Source organism: Crassostrea angulata, chromosome 8 (assembly GCF_025612915.1).
Source record: "Crassostrea angulata isolate pt1a10 chromosome 8, ASM2561291v2, whole genome shotgun sequence".
NCBI lineage: Eukaryota > Metazoa > Mollusca > Bivalvia > Ostreida > Ostreidae > Magallana > Magallana angulata.
Window position 1 is genome coordinate 43,748,636 of NC_069118.1, and position 27,018 is coordinate 43,775,653.

Genomic DNA, 27,018 nt, shown 5'->3' on the forward strand with positions numbered 1-27,018 from the left:
TTGCTCTGTCTGTATATTATGACATCATAAAGATGTGACGTCATATGCTTTTCCATGACGTTATAGATTTTAACCACTATACGATACATTATGTGTTTGTCTGCAACTCCATAAAATTGATTTATTTAATTAAAACATGTCTTTAAGTTATAATTACATTTTAAATTTATTACTGTAATAACATTTTATTGATTCTGTTAACAAATCTATGTGAATTAAAAAGATACATTACAGTCTGAATGTTTATTTTGGATGCAATAGCTAAAAGTCAAGGTAGGAAATTTCCGAGTGGTAAAATGCAAATATAGCGCGCATCACGGAATATGCCAACATAGCAGTTGCTATTCATAACGCCATGTTCACGAAATAACGTTGTTTATTTCTTAAATAAACGGAAGAGCCACTGTAACAGCCACAAGCGTGAACTGTGATTTTCGCTTGTGACGTTGCATTTTACAGCGTTCAACGTTGGTAACGTCATAATGAAACACCGAGACGACATTTTAACTTTCAGTACCCTATGCATGTTACAATGTTATATTTACATTCCACGTATAATTTGCATGTAAAGCTACTGCAGATATAGCACCATAACACAGACATAGTACATTGTACTAAAAGGTTTAATGACGAGTTTTAATTGTGACGTCACAAACGTTGAACGCTGATAAATACAACGTCTCAAGCGAAAATCAAAGATCACGCTTGTGGCTGTTACAGTGGCTCTTCCGTTAATTTAAACTTACCCATAGGATAGTACAGTAATTTTGAGGTATAATTCGCATTTGCGTACAAGGCATGACAGTAAAAAAATGTAAATATAAGCATTAAATCCTTATTTTTTGAAAGATATAGTCTCATAACTGCAACGGTGTGTGCAAACAAATTTTCATAACGCGATAACGCGCGTTATTCAATTTGTACACAGGAAAAATGTCCACATGTGTGCAACATGTGTTCAACATATATTTTACTTATATATTTTACATGTGTAAAACACACAAAAAGAGCATACATATATAAAGTGTTTAATTTCACACATGTTTAACATGTGTTTAATATGTGTTAAACATGTGTGAAATTAAACAGAGCATATTTTATATGTGTAAAACACATATGCTATATGTGTAATATATGTGTTGCATTTTATATATAAAGTTTATATATAATTTTTTGTTAGCAATTTTCAATAATAAAGGTACATTTTTACTTAAACTTTCATTAAAAATATATTACACACCGTGTGCTTTATATGCAAACTATTCCTTGATATCAATGTATAGATCATCAGTATACTATTGCAGATGCATACCAGGCATATTAAAAAAAATAATAACAAAAACTTCATTAATTTGTTCTCAGGAGTTTATTCTTCATTGCCATGTTACAATTCATTTCTCTCTTCCTTGTTCCTGTAAATAACAAGAAAAATTACACATACATAATGTACATTATGTATTGATTTTATTTCATATTTAGCACCATTAGTTATTATTTTCCATGTCTCTATTTTACAGTATACATGTACACTTGATACACTATCCAATGATATAACATTATATAGATTCAATTCTAGAATTCATACAGAAATATATTAGATAAGTATGTACCTGGTAATATAGGTCAGAATATGTATTATTATTGTAAAAGTGAAATCACAACAAATCTTTTAACTTACCTCTTGGTAACCCTCGATTCTTCTTTCTTCTATTTCCCGCAGAAGCCCCTTAGATGTTCGGTCTATTGTCTATTTTATTGATGCATAGGACTCTGGTGACAGAAAAAAAATCTCAAGTTAATATATAGTCATGGTATATTTCATAGATTGAATATATAAATTAAATTGTCATTAGAGAATCAAATTTTCATTTTAATTTAAATATATGTATTTCTCTTTCAGAACTTACATATATTTAGTTATTACTATATACAATCATGAATATAATATAATTATATTTCTCACCTTTAAACTCTGGCCAGAACTTCTAACATTCGGTAAACTTTTTCATTGTTAAGAATGCCCTCTGAAAGAAATGAAGAAAAAATAAGCAAAATTCTTTGATCAAGTATTATTCAATAAATAGTTATATATATTTATACACATGTACATGATGCACTTTATTTGTACATAATTATGTCCAAAAGAAGGGACAGGTTGCATGTTAATTTCAGTCATTTGATTCGTTAGCCAATAGTATCCATACATTAGATCCGACACCTTTAAGATGCCTAGTATTGTTGATTTTTATTCTTACATATATATTAGTATGTCATACACATGATATTACAAAATCAGACTTACAAGTGCTACTGTCATCTTCTTTCTCCTCATGTCCACAGGACTCTTTTCTGGGGGAGTGAATTGCCTGTTCACATAATTGCACAGGCCATCCTGGGGGAGAGGGTCTCAAAGTTCATTGTAGAGTGGAACAGCTAAGAAAATTAAACATCAAATAAACTAAAAATCAAATATTTGTTTTAAGCAATATGAGCTGCAATTTTCATGTCGAATTTTTTTTAGATAAAATGTTTTTTTCTACTAAAATGACAAAAAGTATCATGGCTTTTAAATTTCTGTCAGGTCTGTTTTTGTGGGAAAAGCCATTAAGTAGCCTTAATTAGAGCAAAATTGAATTATTGTCGTCCTGTACAAAAATTGATAAGCTATATATTCCTTATAAGTGAAATCTTTTTTCGGACCTTAGCAATTCATTGGTGGAATGGTTTCTTTCTAAAATGGTAATACCAACTTAATACAATCATCAGAGGTTTTTAAATTAGCATAAAATAAATATTGAATTTTGAGGAGGAAAACATACATATTATGATAATATTTGTTTCAAATAAACCTGAAATATTTGTAAAAGTTAGATTTTCAACACTTAAAAATAACGATACAATATACAGAAATTCATGATATTAACAATACAGTCAGAACTCTACGTATCAGTGAAATATTCATATTAATTCTAAATGTCATGTTTAAAGTGTTTTTTTTATGTATTATTAAACATGCAATAATATACATGCAATGTACTATGATATGCAACTTATTGTATATATTATATACAATAAGTTGCATACCATAGTACATTGCAGGTATATTATTGCATGTTTAATAATATGAAAAAAAACCCACTTAAAACATGACATTTAGAATTAATATGAAAATTTCATTGATTTTCTTTTACAAAATTTAAATCATGAATACAATGTACTTTCAAAAGAAAGTCAAGCAACAATTTTGAAGATAAAAAACTGAATTTTACTTATGATACTTACAACTGCATAAACAGTTTAGAGCGACACATCCCTGCTATTCACTGGGTTAGTTCATGTGACCTGTCTGAAAATAAAGTGTGTTAATAAGCATACAACAAGAACTCACTTAATATATATTAAGTAACCGACTGAACATTTTAGCAACTTGTTGCATAATAAGTACTATTTTAAACAATTAATCAAATTTTCAGTTTTGATATATCAACAACAACAACAAAATTATATAAAACTTTCGACTTGCTGCTTTAAGTTTTATGGAATACCTACTCGTTACTTTGCATCGGACTTTACTCTAGTTTATTCTACTTTCACTTTTCAAGATTGAAATGTGTCTGATCTAAATAAAAATGCATTTGATAAACATATATTTAATGTTTGCTTAATTTTCAAGCATTGTTCTGTCTATAAATGTGCTTTTGCCAGATACAACTGCTTAATTGAAGCTTTGAGGAAAACGTTTACCGACAGACCTACCGTTTACATATAGCAGATGTTGTATAAACTTTATATGTATATATACATTAAATCACCGTATTTGCCTTTACATTTCATTTAAAAACTTTCATCAAGTTCACCTAAGTAGATTGGATCAGCATCGATCATTTCCAATACAGGTTTTTTGTTTTCAACCCGAATTTTCCTTGAAAACACAAGTTCTGAGCTATTTTTCGCGTTATAAGATGACTAGGTTGCTACCAGCAATATTTACATAGTTTTACAATACAAATAAATGAATAAGAATGATTGACCAACCTTACCTTTAGCCTCAAATCGAATATATGCAAATGATTCAACATCTGCTTCCGTGACGTAAAAAATGACGTATGATTGCAAACGACAAAATTTTAAAGCCAATCGAGATTTAAATCCGGAATTGGTTAACAAATAAATTTTCTGTAAGTTAGTCGGCAAAAGTTTGTTAAATAAATATTATTTTTACAAGTATTTACTAATAAATGCAAAAATGTAGGTGAAAGTCATGAAAAGGAATAATAAATTAAACAAATTTGTTTTCGTGTATATGTTCTTTGAAACATGTATTGAACTATATTATTTTATATATGTGTTAAACATATGTAAAATGTATATGTTACACACGTGTATAATATATGTGTACAACATATATATACATTTTAAAACATGTGTTGTACACATGCATTATATGTGCAAAACATGTGTAAAATTATACACATATTTTACACATGTGGACATTTTTCCTGTGTATGCACACACCGTTGTAGTTATGAGACTATGTCTTTAAAAAAATTAGGATTCAATAAATAAATAACTGCAGTAGCTTTCCACACATTTTGCATGCAAGAATACGTGGAATGTAAATATTTTGTAATAACACAGTACTAGTATGGATTATACAAAGTCCGCCAGTAAGAGTTGTTAACCAAAGGCTTTCTTCCCAATTAATAAGAGGTACCATAAAGGTATATGTGTTTGCACAGTCCACGGGCTTAGTCCTTGTCTCCCCTCTTATATTCAATATTCTAACCTGTTCAAATATCTTTTATCTACAGTATTAAAACATTGATCTTATAAAACCAAGTAGAAAGTTACATGTACTTAGACCATTTTTGTATAAACTTTTTAAGTCACTGCAATAAAATAATTACAAGAGCTTATGGTTTTGTTTTTATTTATATTTTTATTCATGAATTTCACAGCTTTGTTACTCACTTGCATTTCTTTTGGAATTTTGGAAGAGCTTTTGGTTGACAGGCGATTTATTATAATCATAATTATTCTCAAAGTCTTTCTCAAGTGAAATTAAATAAATAAATAAAGTAATAAGTTCACATAGATAAAAAAATATCTTTGTGATTAAGTAGCATGTTTATCCTCAATCTGATTAAAATAAGATCTTTGATCCGCTCTGACAAATTCGATGTCGCTACACAAAGTGTAGCGACTAGCGACATCGAATTTGTCAGAGCGGATCAAAGATCTTATTTTAATCAGATTGGTTTATCCTAAGAAGCTCTTCTCATGATATGGACACAAATTACAAATTTCGTATCACATTCATAATTTTTATATAAAGAAACTGAAATTGAACCTTTACATTTACTAAACAGCAATTATCAGTTGTGATAAAATTGATACATATTTTGCATTAGCATTCTTATAAAAAATAATACCAAATTATTGATAAATGTGTAAATGTTAAAGCCAGGGGAGGATTATCAGGTAAACTATTTTGCACAGTTAACTACATAAACTGATTTTCAAAGCAAATTGTTAGAATAAAAATGATAATGTTATCAAATACTTTGATAGTCCAACCTCTTCCTCCTTATCAATTCGGGTCTAAGAAACTAAGTTGATCAAATGTGTTTTCCACTAAATTAGAATAAATTGATTTGAAAACAAGTGCTTTAAAAGGAAATAAAATGAGGTGACCATTTTAAACGCAAGGCAAGTAAAAGTAAAACTATAGACACTATAGGCACGATATACAATGGTTTTCTACGGTCGAAAAACGACCCGACCCGTTATAGAATATTGATTCGGGTAGAATAATTTGACTCCCTCTGGTCATTCTATGGGGTTTACTTCTCGTATTACATATGATTAACTAAACATTTTGAGGACCATAATTTAACATGATCTAGATTGGGTTTTTTTGTTGTTTTTTTTGTTGTTTTTTTTTTTTTTGTAATTGGGCATCATTCAACCATGAAGAACTACAGACAATAAGAAGGGGACTCAATTTCTGTCAAGACAATGTGAAAACAAAATTCTATCATTACAATGTTACAGTTTCTATGTAAATTTTATATAAAAAAATGACAAGGCTTTAAATATCAATATTTGCAAAAAAGTACATTTTAACATGATGGCCGGATAAAGAAAACAGGCATCTCAGATATTTCAGAGTTCATAAATGTATGACTAATACATATTTTAATCCAATGCGATCAACGTTCATATGTACATTTTTTTTTCTAAACACCGATAAAACATATTTTGTAAACGCTTTTGACCTGTCTGTGTTCAATGGGAAAAAATCTGCGCCCATCTACAATAGTTTGATTTTCTCATCATGACGATTACAAAGTACGAATTTCGCCGATAAAAATAAGTACATGTTTATACTATTCTCAAGGTAATTTTTAAACTGTTCACTCTTTTATGAACATCCCATGGATGGGGACAGAATGTTGTCGACTCAAAACACAATATCAAATATTTGAAAAAAGGAAATTATGAAAGAAGCTTTCAGATAGAAAATACGACGTTTGAGAGAAGAAACGATTGTTCGAATAATTATAGCTAACACGTTTTACGCATTCTCTTAAATTAACAAGGTTCGTGTCATGCTTATCTTAAACGGAGTAGGATGCACAAAACATTAAGAACTGGTTTACTGTCTTTACCGCCAGTCATTTAATTACATTGAATCAGCATGACTAAGTATTGGTCATAAAGTGTGTAGTATTATGTACTCGGTAATCTTAAAGTCATCAGCAAATATAATACTAGGTTTAAATACATAAATACAACTTGGAAACAATATACTGCAAATTTTGCCTCAAGTATATTGTCAGTAATTTCATGCAAATCTTTTACAATTTTATGTCTTGCTATGATGTGCGATTTTGATTATATGCTAGTAGATTTAAATGCAATGCTCTGAGATTTGTATGCTATGCTATGTGAACTTTAAAAGAAGGACTTAGTGATATGATATGATATGTTATGCTATTCTATGTCAGCTATGGTATGAGATTTAGCACAAAAAGCCCCCATACACAGAAGAGTTCCAAACATTTCGAAGTAAAATGTTAAGAAGTCAAAGTTTACCACTAATCAGCAATGTGAACATTTATTTTTTAATAAAATCCTTTAAAGCCGAGTTAAGATCATGGTGTATGCTATGCTATGGCATGATATGACAAATGAGAATCCATGAGATTGTATGCTATGGTATGAGATTCAAATTCTATGGTATGAGATTCCAGTGCTATGCTATGAGATTTCAATGTTGTGCAATGCTGTGGTGTTATGTTGTAAAAGATATGCTTGAGCTAAGTACATGTATAATCGCTTTGATATGCTAATATTCTTAAAAAGTTTCAAAATAACTTCTGGGTGTTTTTATTAAAAATTTTCAGTGTTTACTATCTTATTCCATCATCAAGAATAACATTTTAAAGATTTAACGTTTTAGTCTGTGTTTATGAAAAATATCTATGACAATAAACTGAAGCTGGCAAAAGTTTTTAATTTTTTTTCTAAATTCCTCCTTATTTATTATAATGTATGTAAATGTAAATAAACACTTGTTATACATCCCCTTTTCACTTAACACGGCAAAGAAAAAATGAGTTTTATACGTTACATATTAACACTATTCATTGGAATCTCTACATTTGATAGAAATAAGACCATAGTTTGTTTATATGTAATATTGGATTTTCTTCACTGCACCGGTTTCACTATAACCCACAAAGAGGTTGTTTCTTATGTCGAAACATAACCCACGTGTATTATACCACCGTTGTCAATGTAGCAGAGGAAATGACCACCCTGATTAGGTTGTGGATACAGTGAATGTCTCAGTCTGCAGTTAGTGTCCGAAATTGGCTGTCCGTAGAGGTGCCGAATGGTTTGAAACGCCTCTTGGTAGTACTTGATGGATGACCTGTGTAAGTAAACCGAAGTTTACCAACCTGTTGACCAAGACTCTTGCACTATCTAGCCAGTCAGCGACACATATCTCAGTTTCCATTCTCCTTTATGTACATAATGATGATATGTAGAGGACAAATTTAAAGTAGGCCATGCCTGCTGTCCGATCCTTTTTCATTTCGAAATAAAATGTTGTTTAAAGTAAATAATGTTACAAAATGAGTATAGATGTTTTCTTTGCCATTAAATTTAAAAAAATGGTGTCTCTGTAAAATCAGTGAAACGTACAAATTTGGTTTGTTTCTGCTAAATACAGTCCATGACAACAAGGGTGTTACAGGTAGATGTACTGTTATTTATTTGACCTCTTTTGAAACTAATGGTAATTTTTGTTTGGGAATCTAAGTTAACCAAGTTGTATCATTATATAGAATTCCCTATGATAATGACTATTATTATACTTTCATGTTAAATACTGAAATCTGATTGGTTTAGACGCAGTTGATAATCCGTTCCATTACCCTCAGCGTTAGCAACGCACCTAGCAACGGGTAACACAAAGAATTGTTACATGCGCGTAAATTATGCGCGTACGGTTCGCCGTAGAATTCAAGTCATTTCTATATAAAAGCAATATAAACATTCTCTAAAATTAAGACATTCAGTATAATAAAATAAATAGTGCCTGTTTGGGAGGATGAGTTGAAATTGACACCCCTTGAAAACCATTGTCAACCTCCGCTTCGCGTCTGTTGACGATGGTTTCCTCCGGGTGTCAATTTCAACGGTTACCCTACCAAACAGGCACTATTTATATATTATCATATACCATGTATATCGATGGTATAAAACATAGCTGAACCCTATCATAAATTCTAAACACAATTCAGGATTAAATGATCTAAACATTGTTTAAATATTATTCTTCTCCTTAGTTATGTGTGAACAGTACTAGTACAACAGTGCATTACATCGGAATGTCCCTGTTAGAGCTTCCGCACGTTATCAAGTTGTTGAATCAAAGCGTTGAGACTCGGTTAACATTGGAATATCATGTACCTTTTTAAAATGTAGATTTTTTCATTCGTTTTCGTGACTTTATTCATTGTTTACTTGAGCGAATACTATAGTATAATACATTGTGCTTTCGTCTTAATTCACCAGATAAATTTAAAGAATTTACATTACATTTCACAACATAAATCAAATACAGGATACGTTCGGGGATGTTCGGTTTTTTTTCAGTAGTAAGCCGATATGCATTCTATCGGGTTAACCACAACTTCACGATAAAAACTTCAAGTTTAAATTTTAATGATGAAACTTTGATTGGCACTTATTAGTGCCGTAAAAATGAAGTAATAACGCATCTATTGGCAACATGAATAAAGCTTTCGAACCGATTTCCAGTAGTTTCACTAGGAAAACTGATATCATTGCAATTCAGTAATGCCTTCAGATAAGCAATGCCTTGAGTGACTTCGGAAATGTGGTATGTATTCCTTTTTTCTACTTTATAGAAAGAGGTAAATGCGCACTTCATATACAATTTCTCATAAAATATTACACTTTTGCAAAGATCAGGCGTTTTCAATATCAAACAATATAATGATTATTTAATTATATTTTTTTAAAAAGCAAGTTCCACAATTTCTATGCTCTAAGAGTCTTTATTATCTTACACATCAATAAAATAGTCAGGCTTTATTAGGGATATGTAATGAAATAGTTAGTATGCGATACAAATTGTATATTTGGTAATTTGAATTTCTTTAAACTAAAAAAATCGTATTGTAGTACACGTTTACATTGTATAAATTTTGGTTTAACGTTGCCTTCCTACTGAAAATTCGAAAAATATTTCGATCAGTGACTTTTCTAACACATCATGTATAGAGCCATATATATAAACGACATCCAATGAATACGAAAGCCGAGAAGGATCATTCGAGATTCGAAATACGAGATTCGAAATACGAGATTCGAGATTCGAAATTCGAGATTCAATATCTAAATTAACCAATCAAATCATGGATCTGAAACCTGTATCCTAGCAACATCAAACTGTTCTAAATAAAGATAATTCGTACATGCTCTTTCCTACAAATAAATGTCTTAATAGCTCTTATATAATGGTTATAAAATGGTTAAATTAACATTGATGAATTAACCCCACACAGTATAAACAATTAAATTAGAAATAACACTGTTGGCTTTGCGAATCTAAGTGGTTTTGTTTGCCCTGTATGTATTTCCCCCCGAACAATCTTAACCCGAAGTGTATTCGCCCCAACTGTGTAAAAATCGGCTCGCGAAGAAAGATCTGTTTAATCTAAATGCTTTAGCTATGAAACGAAACTAAAAAAAATAATCGACATGTCAAAATATAGGTCATGATAAAGTTTTAAACCATAGAAGATATAATGATTTACAACCTCAAAGACAAAAATCCAGATAAGAATAGTGTATTGTAGGGTATGGCAATGCCATTGTCGATATGAGAGAGAGAGAGATAGAGAGAGGTTTTAGCAAATAAAACGACAATTGTTTCATTTTTTATGGGGAGGGAGGTGGTGCCGGTAAAGGACATGTATTGCTTGTGGCAGTTGTGCTATACTCTCATTTGTTATAATAGGTAATACTACATATTGATATAAAATGAAAGTTTCCAATTACACTGTACATAGCTTCTATCACGCATTTTGACCCGTGCGATAGTTTAAAACAATTTTCAAAGCATTTAATGTAATTCAACCGATCATTTTTGAAATTTAATTTTCTGGATCCCCACCTGATACGTCCGCCTTCTTGTATATTAGAATTACATTTACGTTGACCATATGTACACATTCACTTAATCGGCTATGTTATGGGACGATAACATTTTTTATCAATGTTTTTGCAGGTATGTAACAAATAACAGCCTATTCGTGGGTTTTTGCACTGCTTATTTGAGATAATTTGCCGCCATCTTTTATGCATTCCACACACCACTCACAGTTTCTTTATTTGGTGTTCTGTGTGTATGGCGACAAATTGGTCAATTTGCACCACTCACCCCTTGTAGCTTCATCATGATTACATTTTATCTGGCTAAGTGTAATGTAGTAGTATATTAAATACACACATCTTTGTTTGCAGTGCTCATTTACATCTTTAGAGATTTACTTACAAAAAAAGTAAACATTTGTATGACTTATATGTAATTATTGTCAATTGTGGTGCGGTGGGGGGTAGGGGGGTAGGAAACTACAGAGAAACTTAACTTGGCTGTGAAACATATGCTTTTATTCTTTCTTGTTTATATATCAATGAATGAATTATAACAAAATATATGTATAACAATTAATTTTGAAATATTCATGCACAATCAAATAAAGGGTTTTACTGTTCTCTGCACAAGAAATTGGCAATGTGAACAAATTGGCACCCTATCATCCCTACCTTTAATTGTAGAGAGTAGGTATCCTTCTATATTGAAAACAATTCCAAAAGTAAGACTCATAATAAGTTGTTTACTGAGGAAAAGAAAAAACAAATGTATTTATTAATAATTCCGTATGATGTGATAATATCTCAATGATTTGTTTGTAATCATAGTACTAGTGTATCACTGTATGCATACATAAAAACGATAAGTAATGCTTATATTTATAAGTGAAACAGGACAGATTATTTATATTTAGATTATTTAGACACATGTACTAATCTTCATGCGGGGATCTAGAAAGGAGGGGGTCAGGGGATCTGGACCCCCTCCTCGGGAAAATTGGAGCTTATTAAATTTACATAGTAAATTTTTTTTAAATTGGCCTAGGACCCCCTACAGAAACAATTAGCTACGCTTATAAAGTTCTCTACCATAACCGCATTTTTACACAAAAGGGGTGAATATTAATAAACCCGGGTTTTAAACTATTACTGGTGGTGAAATACCTTAGGGGTCAAACACATCAGGTGGAAATGCACCAGGGCAAACAAAATCACTTAGATCCGCGAAGCACACTGCATTATTACTAGTCTACTTAGATATTCTGTGTAAAAGTAAATACAAATAATTATTTAGTTAGGTAGGGATAAGTGAACATAGCATTTATTTGTATATAAGAGCATGTACGTATGATTTTTATTTAGAACAGTTTGATGTCGCTAGGATACATATTTTCAGATCCTTGATTTGATTGGTTAATTTAGATATTGAATCTCGAATTTCGAATCTCGAATCTCGTATTTCGAATCTCGTATTTCGAATCTCGAATCTCGAATGATCCTTCTCGGCTTTCGTAAATGAAAGTGTTAGATGCGGGGACTACATTTAGTTAATGTATTAACGCGTGATCTGATTGATTGTTTTTTGGTTGCTGGATAGATTCCATCTCTTCATTAACACATACATGTATTTTATTAATAAATAATCACGGTTCAGAATACAAACTGAAATTATGCACACAATTATCTAGTATCTATATTCATTTCTCGATGAAAGTTTCCCGAATTCTTACATATCAGTTATTGCAGACACCATTATATAAGCGGTGTGTATATTTCGAAAATCATAATGCGACAGGTACTTAAAGCTATATTTTGTAACAATTACTTTCCGTCCAAAAACAGCTGTAGACGAAATAATGGGAATAAGCGATATACCTTTACGCCAAGTGTTTTGAATCAGTTGCAGAAACATCGGACTTAAGTCTCTTGACAATACAAGTTTTCTCCATGCTTATTGAAAGCTGGTGTCAACTTTTGCAGATTTTGTTTCACTTAAGCTTTCTGAATTGGTATGCTAGAATCAATCTCTTTATATCTAAATAAAAATAATAAAACTCTCTAGTTCTTGTTCATTTTGTTGATGGGCGTTTTTTCTTGCTTTCTAAGTATTTCAAAATATCGATAAATCTAAGACATCAATGTTCTTTAAAAAAGGCACATGTTGCACATACAGAATTTTCATATTCTTCACAATAAAGTTTACATATGTTTGTGAACTTTGTTTGACATTACGTAGTTTATCCTTGTGAAATGGCACAACTTAGTGTTTTGTGAATAAAATCTTTAATATTCACGTATACAAGCTTTCCAGTCATGTAGATGAATGTGACAAGTGTTGCAGTACAGAGGTGGACTAGAGTGTTGCAGAGGTAACACCGTATCACGTCCTGGGCACTCTGCCATGGTTCATTGTCAAACACCTAGTTCAGTCCATAGTCAAACAGCTAGTTTATTGTAGAAGATCCTGAAAAGAAATGCACACGTTTAAAAATTCATGTTTTCCTTTATTTCCGATATCCATGATATAAACATGATTACACGAGTTGCCAATCTAAATAACTCCTCTCACTAAAACTTATAATAATGAATGGCGACCTTATGATATGAAAAAGATAAAAAGTGGGTGCAACAATCGGAGGTTATCGGATGGATTACTCATCAATGGCACTACAGCAGTTTGTTTTGTTTTGCTGGGTTTTTTTGTGGTTTTAGGGGTGTGTTTTTTTATTTTCTTTATTAACGGCAAGGATCAATTAATGCTTTTAAAAAATTCAGATTGCTAATTACATGTACAACTAATAATTTTATTACGAATTGGTGTTTATGTACATATTTAACAAACCTCAGTTTATGACCTACAGTACATTATCCAACATTGTGAGTCACGACTTTGTGACTTCTTTTGAATACTGGTCTATTTACCCGTGTTAGAATACATGATACGCCAGGAGATAAAGTGGCAGATCGAAGAATCACTTCCTTTCCCCGACTTTCGCCGCGCTTTGATTTTTTAAGATTATTTTTTTAACAGTAACTAAATTATAATTGTTAGATTATCTATTTTTATACATTATCTCTGTTTACTGTACAATTATGCTACCTAAATGATATAGACCTCAGTAAAAAAGTGGCAATGAAATTTCGATTTGCATTAAATAACTCAAAATTCACTTTTATTATATACTATATGATACAAAGAGGGAGATGCAAATATTTAAATTTCTTGGTTTATATCCCAATTTCTTAAACAATAATATATTGTTCGGTAAAAAAAACCCGATCATTTACCTGAAATTAGAGTGACCTTTTAGTCTTTAATCTTAGTTATAAGGTCCCTCACGACCTACTGACCCATACAGTTTTCTACAAAATTGCTAATTTTTCCAGTCATTTGTAAATCATTTGTAAATATTACATATACAATATTACAATTATTTTTTTATGATCCCAGGTTGTTCCTGTTTGAGATATTTAACCACAAGATGTGGAGGAATCTGTAAGTTCTAAAAGCTTCTTTGTCTAACAATTCATTGTATTGAAGAAAAAAAAAACAGATCTAAACTACAAACCCTGAAATATTTTACTAAACCTCTAAAACGAACCGTACTGAAACGAACCGTACCGTTCACAAAACGAAACGTACCATTCATAAAGCGTACCCTACTGTCCAAAAAACGAACTGTTCCGTTCAAAAACTGTACCGTACCGTTCACAAAACGAACCGTACCGTTCACAAAACGTACCGTACCATTCAAAAAATGAACCGTACCGTTCACAAAGCGTACCGTACCGTTCAAATAACGAAACGTACCGTTCACAAAACGAAACGTATTGTTTCTTGCAAGAATCAAACCGTACTGTTCACAAAAAGAACCGTACCGTTCATAAAGCATACCGTACCATTCATAAAACGAAGCGTATCGTTCCGTGCAAGAAACGAACCCTACCGTTCACAAAGCGTAACATACCGTTAACAAAATGAACCGTACCGCTCACAAAACGTACCGTACCGTTCACGAAACGAACCTTAACGTTCAAGAGCGCACCGTACTGTTCACACAACGTACCGTACCCTTCACAAAGTTTACTGTACCGTTCACAGAACGAAGCGTACCGTTTCGTGCAAGAAACGAACCGTACCGTTCACAAAACGAACCGTACCGTTCACAAAACGTACCGTACCATTCAAAAAATGAACCGTACCGTTCACAAGGCGTACCGTACCGTTCAAATAACGAAACGTACCGTTCACAAAACGAAACGTATTGTTTCTTGCAAGAATCAAACCGTACTGTTCACAAAAAGAACCGTACCGTTCATAAAGCATACCGTACCATTCATAAAACGAAGCGTATCGTTCCGTGCAAGAAACGAACCCTACCGTTCACAAAGCGTAACATACCGTTAACAAAATGAACCGTACCGCTCACAAAACGTACCGTACCGTTCACGAAACGAACCTTAACGTTCAAGAGCGTACCGTACTGTTCACACAACGTACCGTACCCTTCACAAAGTTTACTGTACCGTTCACAGAACGAAGCGTACCGTTTCGTGCAAGAAACGAACCGTACCGTTCACAAAACGAAACGTGCTGTTCATAAAAGCGTACGTACCGTTTACAAAACGAACCGTATCGTTCAAAAAACGATCCGTACCGTTCACAAAGCGTACCGTACTGTTCTCAAAACGAACCGTACCGTTCACAAAACAAACCGTTCACAAAACAAACCGTACCGTGCAAAAAGCGTGCAAGATAATTTATGCAAGACCCGCCTCCAAACGGACAAGAAAGCGAACCATACCGTGCAATAAGCGTGTAACTTCCATATACGACTTAGTGACCTAGTGTCTTTTGATGAATACGGACGGAGATTATCGATGACGAGGTAAGTTCAATATTTTGATAGATTTTTTATACGCGATTAGATAACACATACTAAGATTTAAAGCTGTTATTTTTATTAGAACAGTTACAAAAAAGGTTTTAATTTAATCTCCTTTCTCAGACCGTAATCATTTCTTTGGTTTTCGACAAAACTTGCATCGCTAATTTCTATACATAGTAAACTATCAATGTTCAAACAATTCGTTGTTATACAATTTTGATTATTTTTATGAAATGTTTGAAATATTGGGTACATACTTGACGTTACATAGCTTTACGTGATTCTCAGGAGAGAGAGAGAGAGAGAGAGAGAGAGAGAGAGAGAGAGAGAGAGAGAGAGAGAGAGAGAGGGGATTGTTAAATTAGACGATAAAAAAAAGCGTATGTTTAGAAATAAACGCATTTTGGCTAAACAAGGGTTAAAATATATATAATTGTATATCCTTTTCAAATTAAACAAGCATTCTGAGAGTATTGCATAAACAATACACGTCCTCTACCGGTTTGTATTATTCTATGAAAGCTTCGAACCATACATCTATTTCAAAACTATTATAAACGAGATGTTATGCTTTAATCAGAGATAAAAGAACAGAGGAAATTCAAACTACATAGTTGCTATAGAAATGAAATAAAAAATGGGTAAAATAATACTCTTTATTTTATCTCCAGTAATTTCGCCAAGTCTTTGAAGTATTTGCTGGTAGAGATTTGTAAAAACAATGCACTGTTATGCAGAATATCATTTCTTACCATCTTCTGTACCCCGAATCAACAGACCAACCCGATAACAAACCCGATTGTAATAATAATACAAAAAACCCTGTCAATTAAATTTACAACACAATGCTTAACACTATTTTACAGAACATATTTTTTTGTTAGAAACAATAAAAGAAATAGTACAAGTAATGCACGATATTAGTACTGACTACATACTTTCCTCGTTTATTCAGTACACACCGAACCCGATAACGAACCTGAACATTTAAAAAATGGTATATAAAAAATTAATTTTTCCAAAAAATATCAATCAGACGCTACAAAAGTGTAAACTTGATCTGTAGTTTGACATTTTGAAGCTGTTCAGCAAATTTCATATTGTTCCTCAAACGCATAAACAAAAAAAAATGTGGAAAACTGAAGTTGGACAGACAGACAGACAGACGGACAGACAGACGGACTTACGAACACAGAGGAAAGCTATAGACCCCTCCGGTGCAAATATTCAATTCAAGTACATTTATAGAAATAAAAACTTATGATGTTTTGTAAAATTATCGACAGCTCGCTGAATGAACAAAAATATATTCGATTTTAAATAGATTAAAATACATATGTAATATGTCATATAATTAAAGAAACATTCTTGTCATAATAACCAACTTGCTCAAGTAGATCGGGCAAAAACTAAACAAAATTATATAGAGAAAAATTAAAGCGTTCAGACCACGCCTACATTTACCTAATTAATAAAGCGCTCATAGCGTTCACAAAGCGTGCAGCTATTTTAAGCAAAGCATACCGTGCAGGAATCGAACGGTTCCGTTCACAAAACGAATCGTACAGCGAACGTTACCGTGCAACTGGTGTAGTAGCACCTTTCGGGGTCTCTAAATCACTATGTAAGCTTCATGTTGAAAACATGTATAATTGTTCCGGCAAATTTACCGATAGATCGGTTGCCAATTTAGAACGTTGCAATTAAATGGGCCACAGTGCTTTATGTATGCAATTTATTCATGTCCATTCCACATATATAGGACAAATATGATTTGATACTGTTCCTATGACGCTGAAAACAATTGTTTTCTTTTAACTATACAGATCAATATTCGGACAAATTTTTTCAGATTTTGCATTTCACTGAAAAAATTTTGGCAGTGCTAAAATATCAAAAATTAAAATTTTATATGTTTGTCAAAATATTTTAAATAAATTTGCATATTTTCTGTTGGTTTTATCTTACTTTCTCATTTAGATAATCGTTTGACACACACTACTAAAATATTGACAAATGCTAAAACACGATAAAAAACGCAATATCTCAAAAATTTGATTATTGACCTCATAAAAAGTTATACAAGCAGAGTAAGATTAATTTAGTAAGTTTAATACATGTACTAAAAATAGTCTAGCATTATCGTCATTCAAATTTTTTTTTTTTTTTTTTTTTTGTGAAATGGAATTAAAATTTTGTAGGAATTTGAAAACTGATAGAGGATATTCGGACTGGAATATTTATAAAATATATGAATGAAAACTTTATGCTTTGTATCTATTTAGTGTCACTGCCATTCGTAAACAGTATTTTATTATTTAAAGTATATAAACAGAATTTTTTATTATTTTAACAATTAAGAAAATCCCTATCATAGTGTAAATTTTTTAGGGATTTTTCTTAAATATTGGATGGCCCTTAACTCAAAAAGGAGGCTTTTGATTTTTTTTTGAAAGCGAACAATAACACTTCCATTAAAGTTCTATAAAATACAATAAATGGTTTCTCATTATCATTAGTGGATTTTTTGGTGTGTTCAAAATCAGTGGCTAAAATTATACGTATATATAATATAATAATTTTAATATTGATTCCATATACCTCAAACAGAAGAAGGTTGAACATGCATGAATTAGGTCTACATTTGATAGGTTTAGTGAAAAAATCTTTACAGTTTTTGAAGCATATAAAATTGCCGATTTATCATATCATCATACAGTTTGTCTATTTTCTTTGATTATTCAAGCCACAGCATAAATGATAAATATTTTTCTTCAAACTTGTATTATGTACATGTACTTCATATAGTCAGTAAGTTTAACAAAAGCACTACATATTCAACATTTTTGCAATTATCTTTCTTGTTAAAAGAAATTTATGAAATTGTTCATGACCATATTGATGTTTGAAATTAAATTCAAGAACAGGAATGTCAATTAATATGTAAATGTGCTTTTATGCAAGTTATATTGTAACATGAAATAAATGAAAATATCAATTGTGAGTATATTATGAAAACCTGAATATTATCAAATTTAACGAGCTCATGAATACTTTTAATGTAGAAAAGCTAAAAAACTTGTCAAGATTTATTAAGAAAATTGTCAAAGTCTGTTCTTCCAGAAACCAACTTTAACAACCTACTGTATTGTAAACTTAACCCTTTTTTATCATTATTACTCCTACTGTACATGTTATCCTTGACCGTTTTTGTGTACATTTGTATATACTGATTTTGAACCTCAAATACCTGTGAACTGGTCTATAGAGAATTGAAAAAATTAGTAGATCTATATGATTTATTTATTTTATTGTCAATTGCCCTCACAGGAACTGTGATATAGACTATAGCAATTAAGCAATTATCTCACCTAGTCAAATTCCCGTTTCGCACACATTTTTTCGATAGCTAATTTTCAAATGTGTGCAAAACGGGAAAAAACCGATTTTTTTTATTCTGATCATGAGTAAACGTAATCCTTAAAACTTCCTGGCGTGCGTATTAATAGTTTATTACTGGTAGCTTTTTTTACATCAAGCAGCAGTAAGCAAACCAGAAAGGGGATATCGACTTCTTCAACAACGACAAATTAAAAGTTTGTCATCTAGAAAACAGAACAAAGGTGAATAAAAAACCGAGAAGGATCACTCTATTCTGATAACAAAGGGTTTGAGGTAAGACATCATAATAAGTACGACTTGTATATTGTATACCGTTTGATTCAAAATATATGTTACCTCTTCTTCAAATATATGTGTTTAAATGATTTAGTTAAATAGAGAACAATTTGATACTTCTGAAATCAAATTAGTATCAAACTGAATAAGTAAGTAATCAATTTTATTTCCTCCCTTAATATAATTTCTCACATCCAAATGAACATTATTTACAACTCTCGACCTGTTCCAATTAGATTCCGAATAGGCATTTTTTTTTCAACATAATTGTTTTTATTATAAATCTTTATAAAGTGTAAAATAATTCCAAACACCTTGGGGATTTAAAAAAATCATAAGTTTCAATCCAAAGAGGTTTTATATACATAGTAGAGATATATTCAAATTATAAACACGCATACTTTACCTAAACTGGTAAACTTTTCTTGAATGTGACTAAAATTTTGCTAGTGTAAATTAATTGAAACTACACATCAAACAACTTTATTACACCAAGATGTGCCACGTTATTGTTTGTTCTTCACCTTCTGTGTAAGTGTAAACCCTTACAATTAGGTATAGACAATATCCGTCTCTAATTTTGTAAAGCATTCTAAATATATTTGACACTCGATGATTTGTTTAAAATATCTCTCTTTTTTTGGTTCTGAGGAAAAAAAAACTGTTTTAAATTCCTGAGTACTGTATGAACAAGAACTAATTGTTAAATACTGAACTCATTTTCAAGATGGCGTCATTAATTCAATACGTGTTAGTAAAACTTCCTCAATATTCCATTTTGCAATTTACAAATCTTCAAAAAATCTCTTCTGTCCTTAGAAAAACATCTAAATGGATTTTACATAAACGAAATGTATCAATTTTTTTGTTTTAAGGTAATACAAAACAGTATCCGAAAAACAATCACTTTGGAAATCCTCGCGTAAGTCAAACGTTTACGAGATGCAAATTTTCAAGCGTTTTAACGACGCTGTTTGTAAACAAGTGCAGACGATAAGTATACATGTAAATGAGATGCTGTGTTTACGAGACTACCACGGGAGGTTCCAGGGGGTGCAGTCAAGAAATTCCAATCGAGGCACACATTTTCAAAACCAAATACCGGTAACTTTTAATGGCTATAATTATTTTCAAACATTGCCGTCCGAACCTGCTGATGAGGAAGATGTAACATTATGCGTGGAAACCGAGACGGAGTGGAAAGAAGAGCGGCGCATTGTGGAGCTGGGGTATCTTGCAAAACAACTGTTTTGTCACTTATGCAAAACCCCACTTCATTTAATAGACACTGTGCGTGAAAGAAGATATGGCCTAGGCTCCGTACTTCACGTAAAGTGCACCAACTGCAGCGCCGTATGCCCCGTCGAGACAGGGAATAGAGTACCTACTGGAGCCTTCGACATAAACACCAAAGCTGCTCTCGGTAATTTTTTAGTCAATTTGAAAGTATCTTTTAATTTTGAAAACTGTGGTAACAGGTAATTGAGACACTCCCTAGAAACATTGGGTAAGATAAAATTGATTTGTATTATTTATAAAATCATGCATTATGTCCGCTAAAACAAGTCAGTTAGAGCCTTACTGCATTTAATTATATACGATTGTATTGCTCGTTGAAATACTTATTTACCTGTACATGTATGTAACATTTTGGGGTAGAGACGAGTGCACTTGAAGCCTCTTTTTACATTGACAAATCAAAATTGTGCTTGCGGTTGTGACGTAAAACATTATTTATTCTGCTGGCCGAGTTGCAATGTGTCGGCTATTTTGAAAATCCCAATAATAAATTACAAATGTGTATGCAAAAGGTTTGGAGCATCTTCCCAAGTGAAGGGTTTCTGATCCGCACCCCTCCTCACAAGGAGCAGAGTGGACGGAAAACACTTGGCTAGCGAGAAGATGGGTTCGGAGAGGATTGTCATGAAATTGTTATTCGTCCAAATCTCTTTCCGTACTATAAGTTAACTCAAAGTCCATGACCACAATGAATATGTACAACCTAAGCCTATGTTGCTTTTATTTGGAAGCGGTATGGTATGTGCATGTATTTATTAGTATTGAATTGAAATAATTGAGTTGATTTAATTTAAAAACGATACATGACACTAAAATCAGAAACAGATTGACAAGTGTACACGTCTAATATAGAATACGTTACCCATTGTTACCAGTGATTGCGTATGTTTTACATTCAGCTGTACATGTACAGTATGATGTACAGTACCGTCAACGCGGATCCCGTATTTAACCGCCTGTAAGATTTACATATAAAAAAAAATGAATTATAATGGAGTTGCCCCCCCCCCCCCCCCCCCCACTTTTTTGGAAGTTAGTAAAAAAGTTCATGATTTGGAGGAGAAATTTTGGTAGGGAAGAATTTTTTTTGGAAGTATAGTTGAGTCAACCCCCCCCCCCCCCCCCCCCGGAGTAGGATTTTGAAGATTTTGGAAACTTTAAATTTCCCTTTTTTTTTTTTTTGCTTGTCAAGATCAAGATTTTTTGGATGGGTCTGGCCCCCCACTTTCAAAAACGATGCTGCGTGCCTGTTATGTATGGTGGTTAAACCTTTATGTATTGTGGTGAAAGCTATACATGCAATATGTAAATAAATTTTGCATACATGTAAATCCTTTATATGATGTGACAATCTTATAATATGCCGTTGTTGAGTCATTATATTATGAGGTCAGTTCTTTACATGATGTGATCATTTCATTATATGGAGTGGTAACTTCTTTATATGCAGTCGTAACTCTTTGTGATGAGGTTGTAAACTGGTTCTCGCTGAAAAGTTTTAATGGGGAAGAGGTCCAGTTTTATTTTGAAAAAGATGCCGCGTTCATTGAGAGAGAGAGAGAGAGAGAGAGAGAGAGAGAGAGAGAGAGAGAGAGTTTTTTTCTCTGTTCTTGCTAAATCGATGTGTGAAAAATCGAATGAATTTTTAGTAGATCTAGAGTACCCGTTTAATTTTAAAAGTAAATTGAATTTCAAAGAATTATTGTACTTTGTAGAAATTTAATACCCCTCTGCTTCTAGATCCGCGCATATAGTTAGGTAGATCACTTTATGTATCTTGATATTAACATAGAACAATTTGATTTCTACTTGCTATCGTGTTTTAAATAGACATGTAATTCTTCGGAGCTTGATTAATAAATCTAATTCTGTCTCTTCAAAAACGTTTAAATTGAGTTACTTTGCTCTTGATTGTTATTTAAAATAATTTTAATAGCATTCATATAAATCATAGCGCTTGGAACAAACTTATCCGTACATCGCTGATTCATACATTATTGCACGGCTTGCTTTTAACGATGACGAACAATATGTACATGCATATATTTTGAAAACGACATATTTTACCAAAAAAAAAAAAAATACAGTATCTTTATCGATTAATGCGTTACTTTGTTTTAAAATCCCTCGTTCAGCAGCAAATGCTTACAATTCGTGTTTATAATGTGATCAAAGTCGGTAACGTTGAAAACAATCAGCACACATGTAAAATATTACAATGACAAGCGTTTTGAAACTTATTTATCCCGACATTAATTATTTTCAAAACCATCGGAATAGGAGTATTACCTTTCCGTGTGATCAAAAATTAATTTTAAAAATACAAGCAGTTAGTCTCGGTGATTATTCGGCCATCCTTCGTAACCACTCGGCTATACTAGACAATATGAAATTTGCGAAGATTCAAAACACCGTTTTTTAACTTCGGAGGTTTTTTTTCTGTAAAAAAATGCCTCTTTGAAACAAAATTCGGATATGCCATGAAACCAGTCACATTTTTCAGTGTAACCATTTTACAATTTGTTGAATGCATGGGGGTCTTGAACGGGGATGGGGTGGGTGGAAAAAATTCGAATCTTAAAGGCCATGAAATTACCAAAAATTTGCCGATCTGCGTATAGAATGGTCTTATAAAAATGATATGAAGATATCTGCAACAGCTGTTTGGAAAATAGCACAGGAAATGCAACACCTTTTTTGTAGGATTTAAAATACAAAATTACATGCGCGGTGAGCTTTAATTTTATATAGTGGATAAAACAACCATAAAAAGAGGTTAAGATCAACCAATTTCTTTAGTATTTCTTACAAATCAAATTAATAAAAAAAAAAATAAAACGAATTTTCATATATGTCTATGAATGAAAATCTGGCTATTCCTTTTGTGTTGGAGGCATTGATCGGCGAGGAGTAGCACCTACCTGGTACATTGAAACAAAGGTCTTTTGACTTTGATTTTAAAACGCTTGCTTCATTTTTTGTAAATAAAAGCATACTCTACTAATAATACATTCGATTTTTCAAAATTTTCAAAATGGGTTCAATGATTGGTATTATGATAATATCGATGTTAAAGGACAGATAAACACACACACACACACACACACACACACACACTCTCTCTCTCTCTCTCTCTCTCTCTCTCTCTCTCTCTCTCTCTCTCTCTCTCTCTCTCTCTCTCTCTCTTCAAAACAAACGACAAGTTGACCAGGAAATGTGCATCGTCACAATGAACGCGGCATCTTTTTCAAAATAAAACTGGACCTCTTCCCCTCTAAAACTTTTCAGCGAGAAACAGTTTACAACTTCATCATAAAGAGTTACGACTGCATATAAAGAAGTTACCACTTCATATAATGAAATGATCACATCATGTAAAGAACTGACCTCATAATGTAATGACTCAACAACGGCATATTATAAGATTGTCATATCATATAAAGGATTTACAATTGCATGTAAAGCTTTCACCACAATACATAAAAGTTTTACCACTATACATAATGGTTTTAATACACCATAACATGATGTTAGTACTGCATATAATGAACTTATCACCTAATGTTAAGAAGTTGAACTGCATAAAAGAATTTTGCAACTGCACCTGAAGAGTGTACCATATAACATAACAATTGAACAATAGAACATTATGAGTTTAGCTCTGTATGAAATGAGTTTATCATATCATTTAAATATTTATTCATAGCATATAATGAATATACCACTGCACATAATGATCTTACGACATAACGTAATGATGTTACCACTTTATATAAAGCTTTTACCCCTGAATATAATGGCGAAATTACAGTATATAATGATGTTAGCACTGCATATAATGATGTTACCACTGCATATAATAATGTTAGCACTGCATATAATGATGCTACCACTGCATATAATGATATTACTATTGCATATAAATGAAATACCAATTTATATAATATGAAATTGACCTTAAGACAGCTATGGCGTTCCATACACCTGACATTAAGAATCATTCCTTACTGACCAAGTCTAATGCATGTATTGCTTCATTTCACATTAAATGATTACATGTTAAATGCACGTTTTGAAAACTCCTTATGAGTTATTTTAGAGAAATTTTAATTAAAGAATCATCTGCACCCGTTACAATTTTCATGTAAGTGTGGATAAAGCTATTATTTTACATGTAGGATATGATAAAAACTAAAAAAAAAAAAACCCGATTTTTTAATGATTTTATTTTTAATCCATATCAATTTGTTGCATGTTTTACGGTACTGTCTCTCGATGCTCAAGACAGTTACCCTAGTCCGTTACAAGCACATGCTACCTGGTGAATGTTTACCTTACGATTCACGGCATAAAATGAAAATTTTACTTTACACTACACATATGTTGTACATATCAGTTGCGAATAACGTTTCTCGTAACCGCCCCCCACCCTTATCTACAATGTGTTATATTTACATTCTACTGAGTTTTTCCATTAAATTCTGTGATCTTCAAATGCCTCTAAATGCAACAAGTAGTCAAAGGTCAAATTCACGAATTTTATTATGACGTCACAAACGTTGACCGCTGTAAACTGCAACGTCACAAGCGAAAATCAAAGTTCACGCTGGTGGCTGTTACTGTGGCTCTTCCATTAATATTAACTTACTCTTAGGATAAGATAGGAATTTTAAGGTATGAATCACATTTGCAGACGAGGCAAGAAGTTAAAAAATGTAAATATAAGCATTAAATCATGATTTTTTGAATTATTCACTCTCATAACTGCAGCGGTGTGTGCATACAAATTTTCATAACGCGCTAACGCGCGTTACTCAATTTGTATGCACACACCGCTGCAGTTATGAGAGTGTATACTTCAAAAAATCATGATTCAATGCTATAATGACGTACTGTCTAGGTAAACTGTTTTTTAGTTTTATCCAGACAGGAAATCACTCAACGCTCGAACGCACATAATACACAGGTATGAGACAGGTGGATAATCGATCCGTGTAACGAGTGACCATCAGTAATTTTACTCCCCCCCTCTCTCTCTCTCTCATAAAAATCATAAAAAGAGAATATCTGGATCGACGACACTCTTAAATCAAGAAATCCCTTCTGTAAGATAGAAAAGGGGTGGTGTTTTACGGTTAGACGAAGTAGTTCGCAATTTTGAGGGTTTTTTGTCTTGAAGAGGTGTGAAAACCCAGGGCATGCCGTTTTTTCTACCCTGAGTTTGCTAATCATTATACACAGGAAATAATCGCGACTTAAACTTACTTAATATACACAAGAAAGGAAATGTGTTCATAAATAGTTTGCATTTTAAAAAAGAAGTAATTTGAGTTGTATGCATTTAATAACATTTACAGATTCCCTTGTTTTGTGATGCAAAATAATACCTCTTTCCATTTCTTGTAAAGAATAGTAACACTTTAGTATCAAGTTAAATACAGCAGTTATATAAGAAGCTTATATGGTTTAGATAAGAGAACAACACTAGTCTAATTATTTTTATATTATCTACCTAACTCTGATGTCGACCTTAAAAATATCCTTAAATTGCCATAAACCGCTTCGCAAATATTCTAACATGATTAGCGGTTAGCGCGCTGTTTTCCAGACCGTGTATTATACATGTATCACTTGCACGGAAAACCTTGCCTAAGAACAAGTAGATTGAAATTTTTAAAATACATACAAAATACGAATAAAATTAATATACTACATGTAAATGTGTACTTTCTGTTTTCTAAAATACAATTGCAAACTGGCTGAAAATTTGTTGAAACTCTATCGGACGAACATATTTCAATAATTTGATTTACCCGGTATGCAGTTTGCATTGATAAAAGAGAAGGGTTTCAATACTTCCTCACAATTTAATAAATTAAGGAAAAAAATAAAATACAACTGGCAAACAAATAGATTTTTGAATAGGATATGTCAATCTTAATAGTTTGTAAAAATACACCGTCAAGTTACAAAAAGAAAAGTTTCAATACTTCCCCACAATTTAATAAATTAAGGAAAAAAATAAAATACAACTGCCAAATATTTGAATAGGCTTCGTCAATTAAATAGTTTGTAAAAATACACTGTCAAGTTACTAAATGAAATAGCATCGATGAAAGATTTTAAACACACGTTATATACATTTTTTAAAGCAATTTGAAAATATATCGTCTGTAGTTTTAAATACTTCCACTAATAATATGATATAATTACATGTCTATAGTTTCTTGTAGCTGTCAATTACTTTTTTTTAGCCGAGGGAGATAACTCGCGTTTCAGTCCAATACTTTTCCTCACCTGTATTTGATCATCAAGACCGCGGCAGTGTTGATTTGCTGAACGACCCTACCGCGGGGGTACGCGGTTTTACGTGAGACAACTGTCGTAAACCGCGTTGCAATTTGGACTGCGGGGGTGCGCGGAAAATACGGGATCCGCGTTGACGATACTATCA

At 32.1% G+C, this 27,018-nt stretch overlaps 1 protein-coding gene and 1 long non-coding RNA gene across 2 annotated transcripts in view; one reads left to right on the forward strand and one right to left on the reverse strand.

Annotated features, from left to right (window-relative positions):
- Positions 1–1,617: 1,617 nt before the first annotated feature.
- On the reverse strand, positions 1,618–2,434 carry LOC128161185 (uncharacterized). The gene is made up of 3 exons (XR_008240339.1): positions 2,303–2,434; positions 1,964–2,024; positions 1,618–1,770 (listed from the first exon to the last, which is right to left on the reverse strand). It is a non-coding gene; the product is annotated as an uncharacterized LOC128161185 (long non-coding RNA).
- A 13,112-nt stretch (positions 2,435–15,546) lies between these two features.
- Positions 15,547–27,018, forward strand: part of LOC128161181 (uncharacterized) — a 53,700-nt gene continuing 42,228 nt past the window's right edge. The window contains exons 1-3 of the mRNA XM_052824410.1: positions 15,547–15,587; positions 19,130–19,262; positions 20,141–20,688. Coding sequence (XP_052680370.1) covers positions 20,208–20,688 — 481 coding nt within the window. The 5' untranslated portion in view covers positions 15,547–15,587; positions 19,130–19,262; positions 20,141–20,207. The remainder of the gene's footprint in view (positions 15,588–19,129; positions 19,263–20,140; positions 20,689–27,018) is intronic.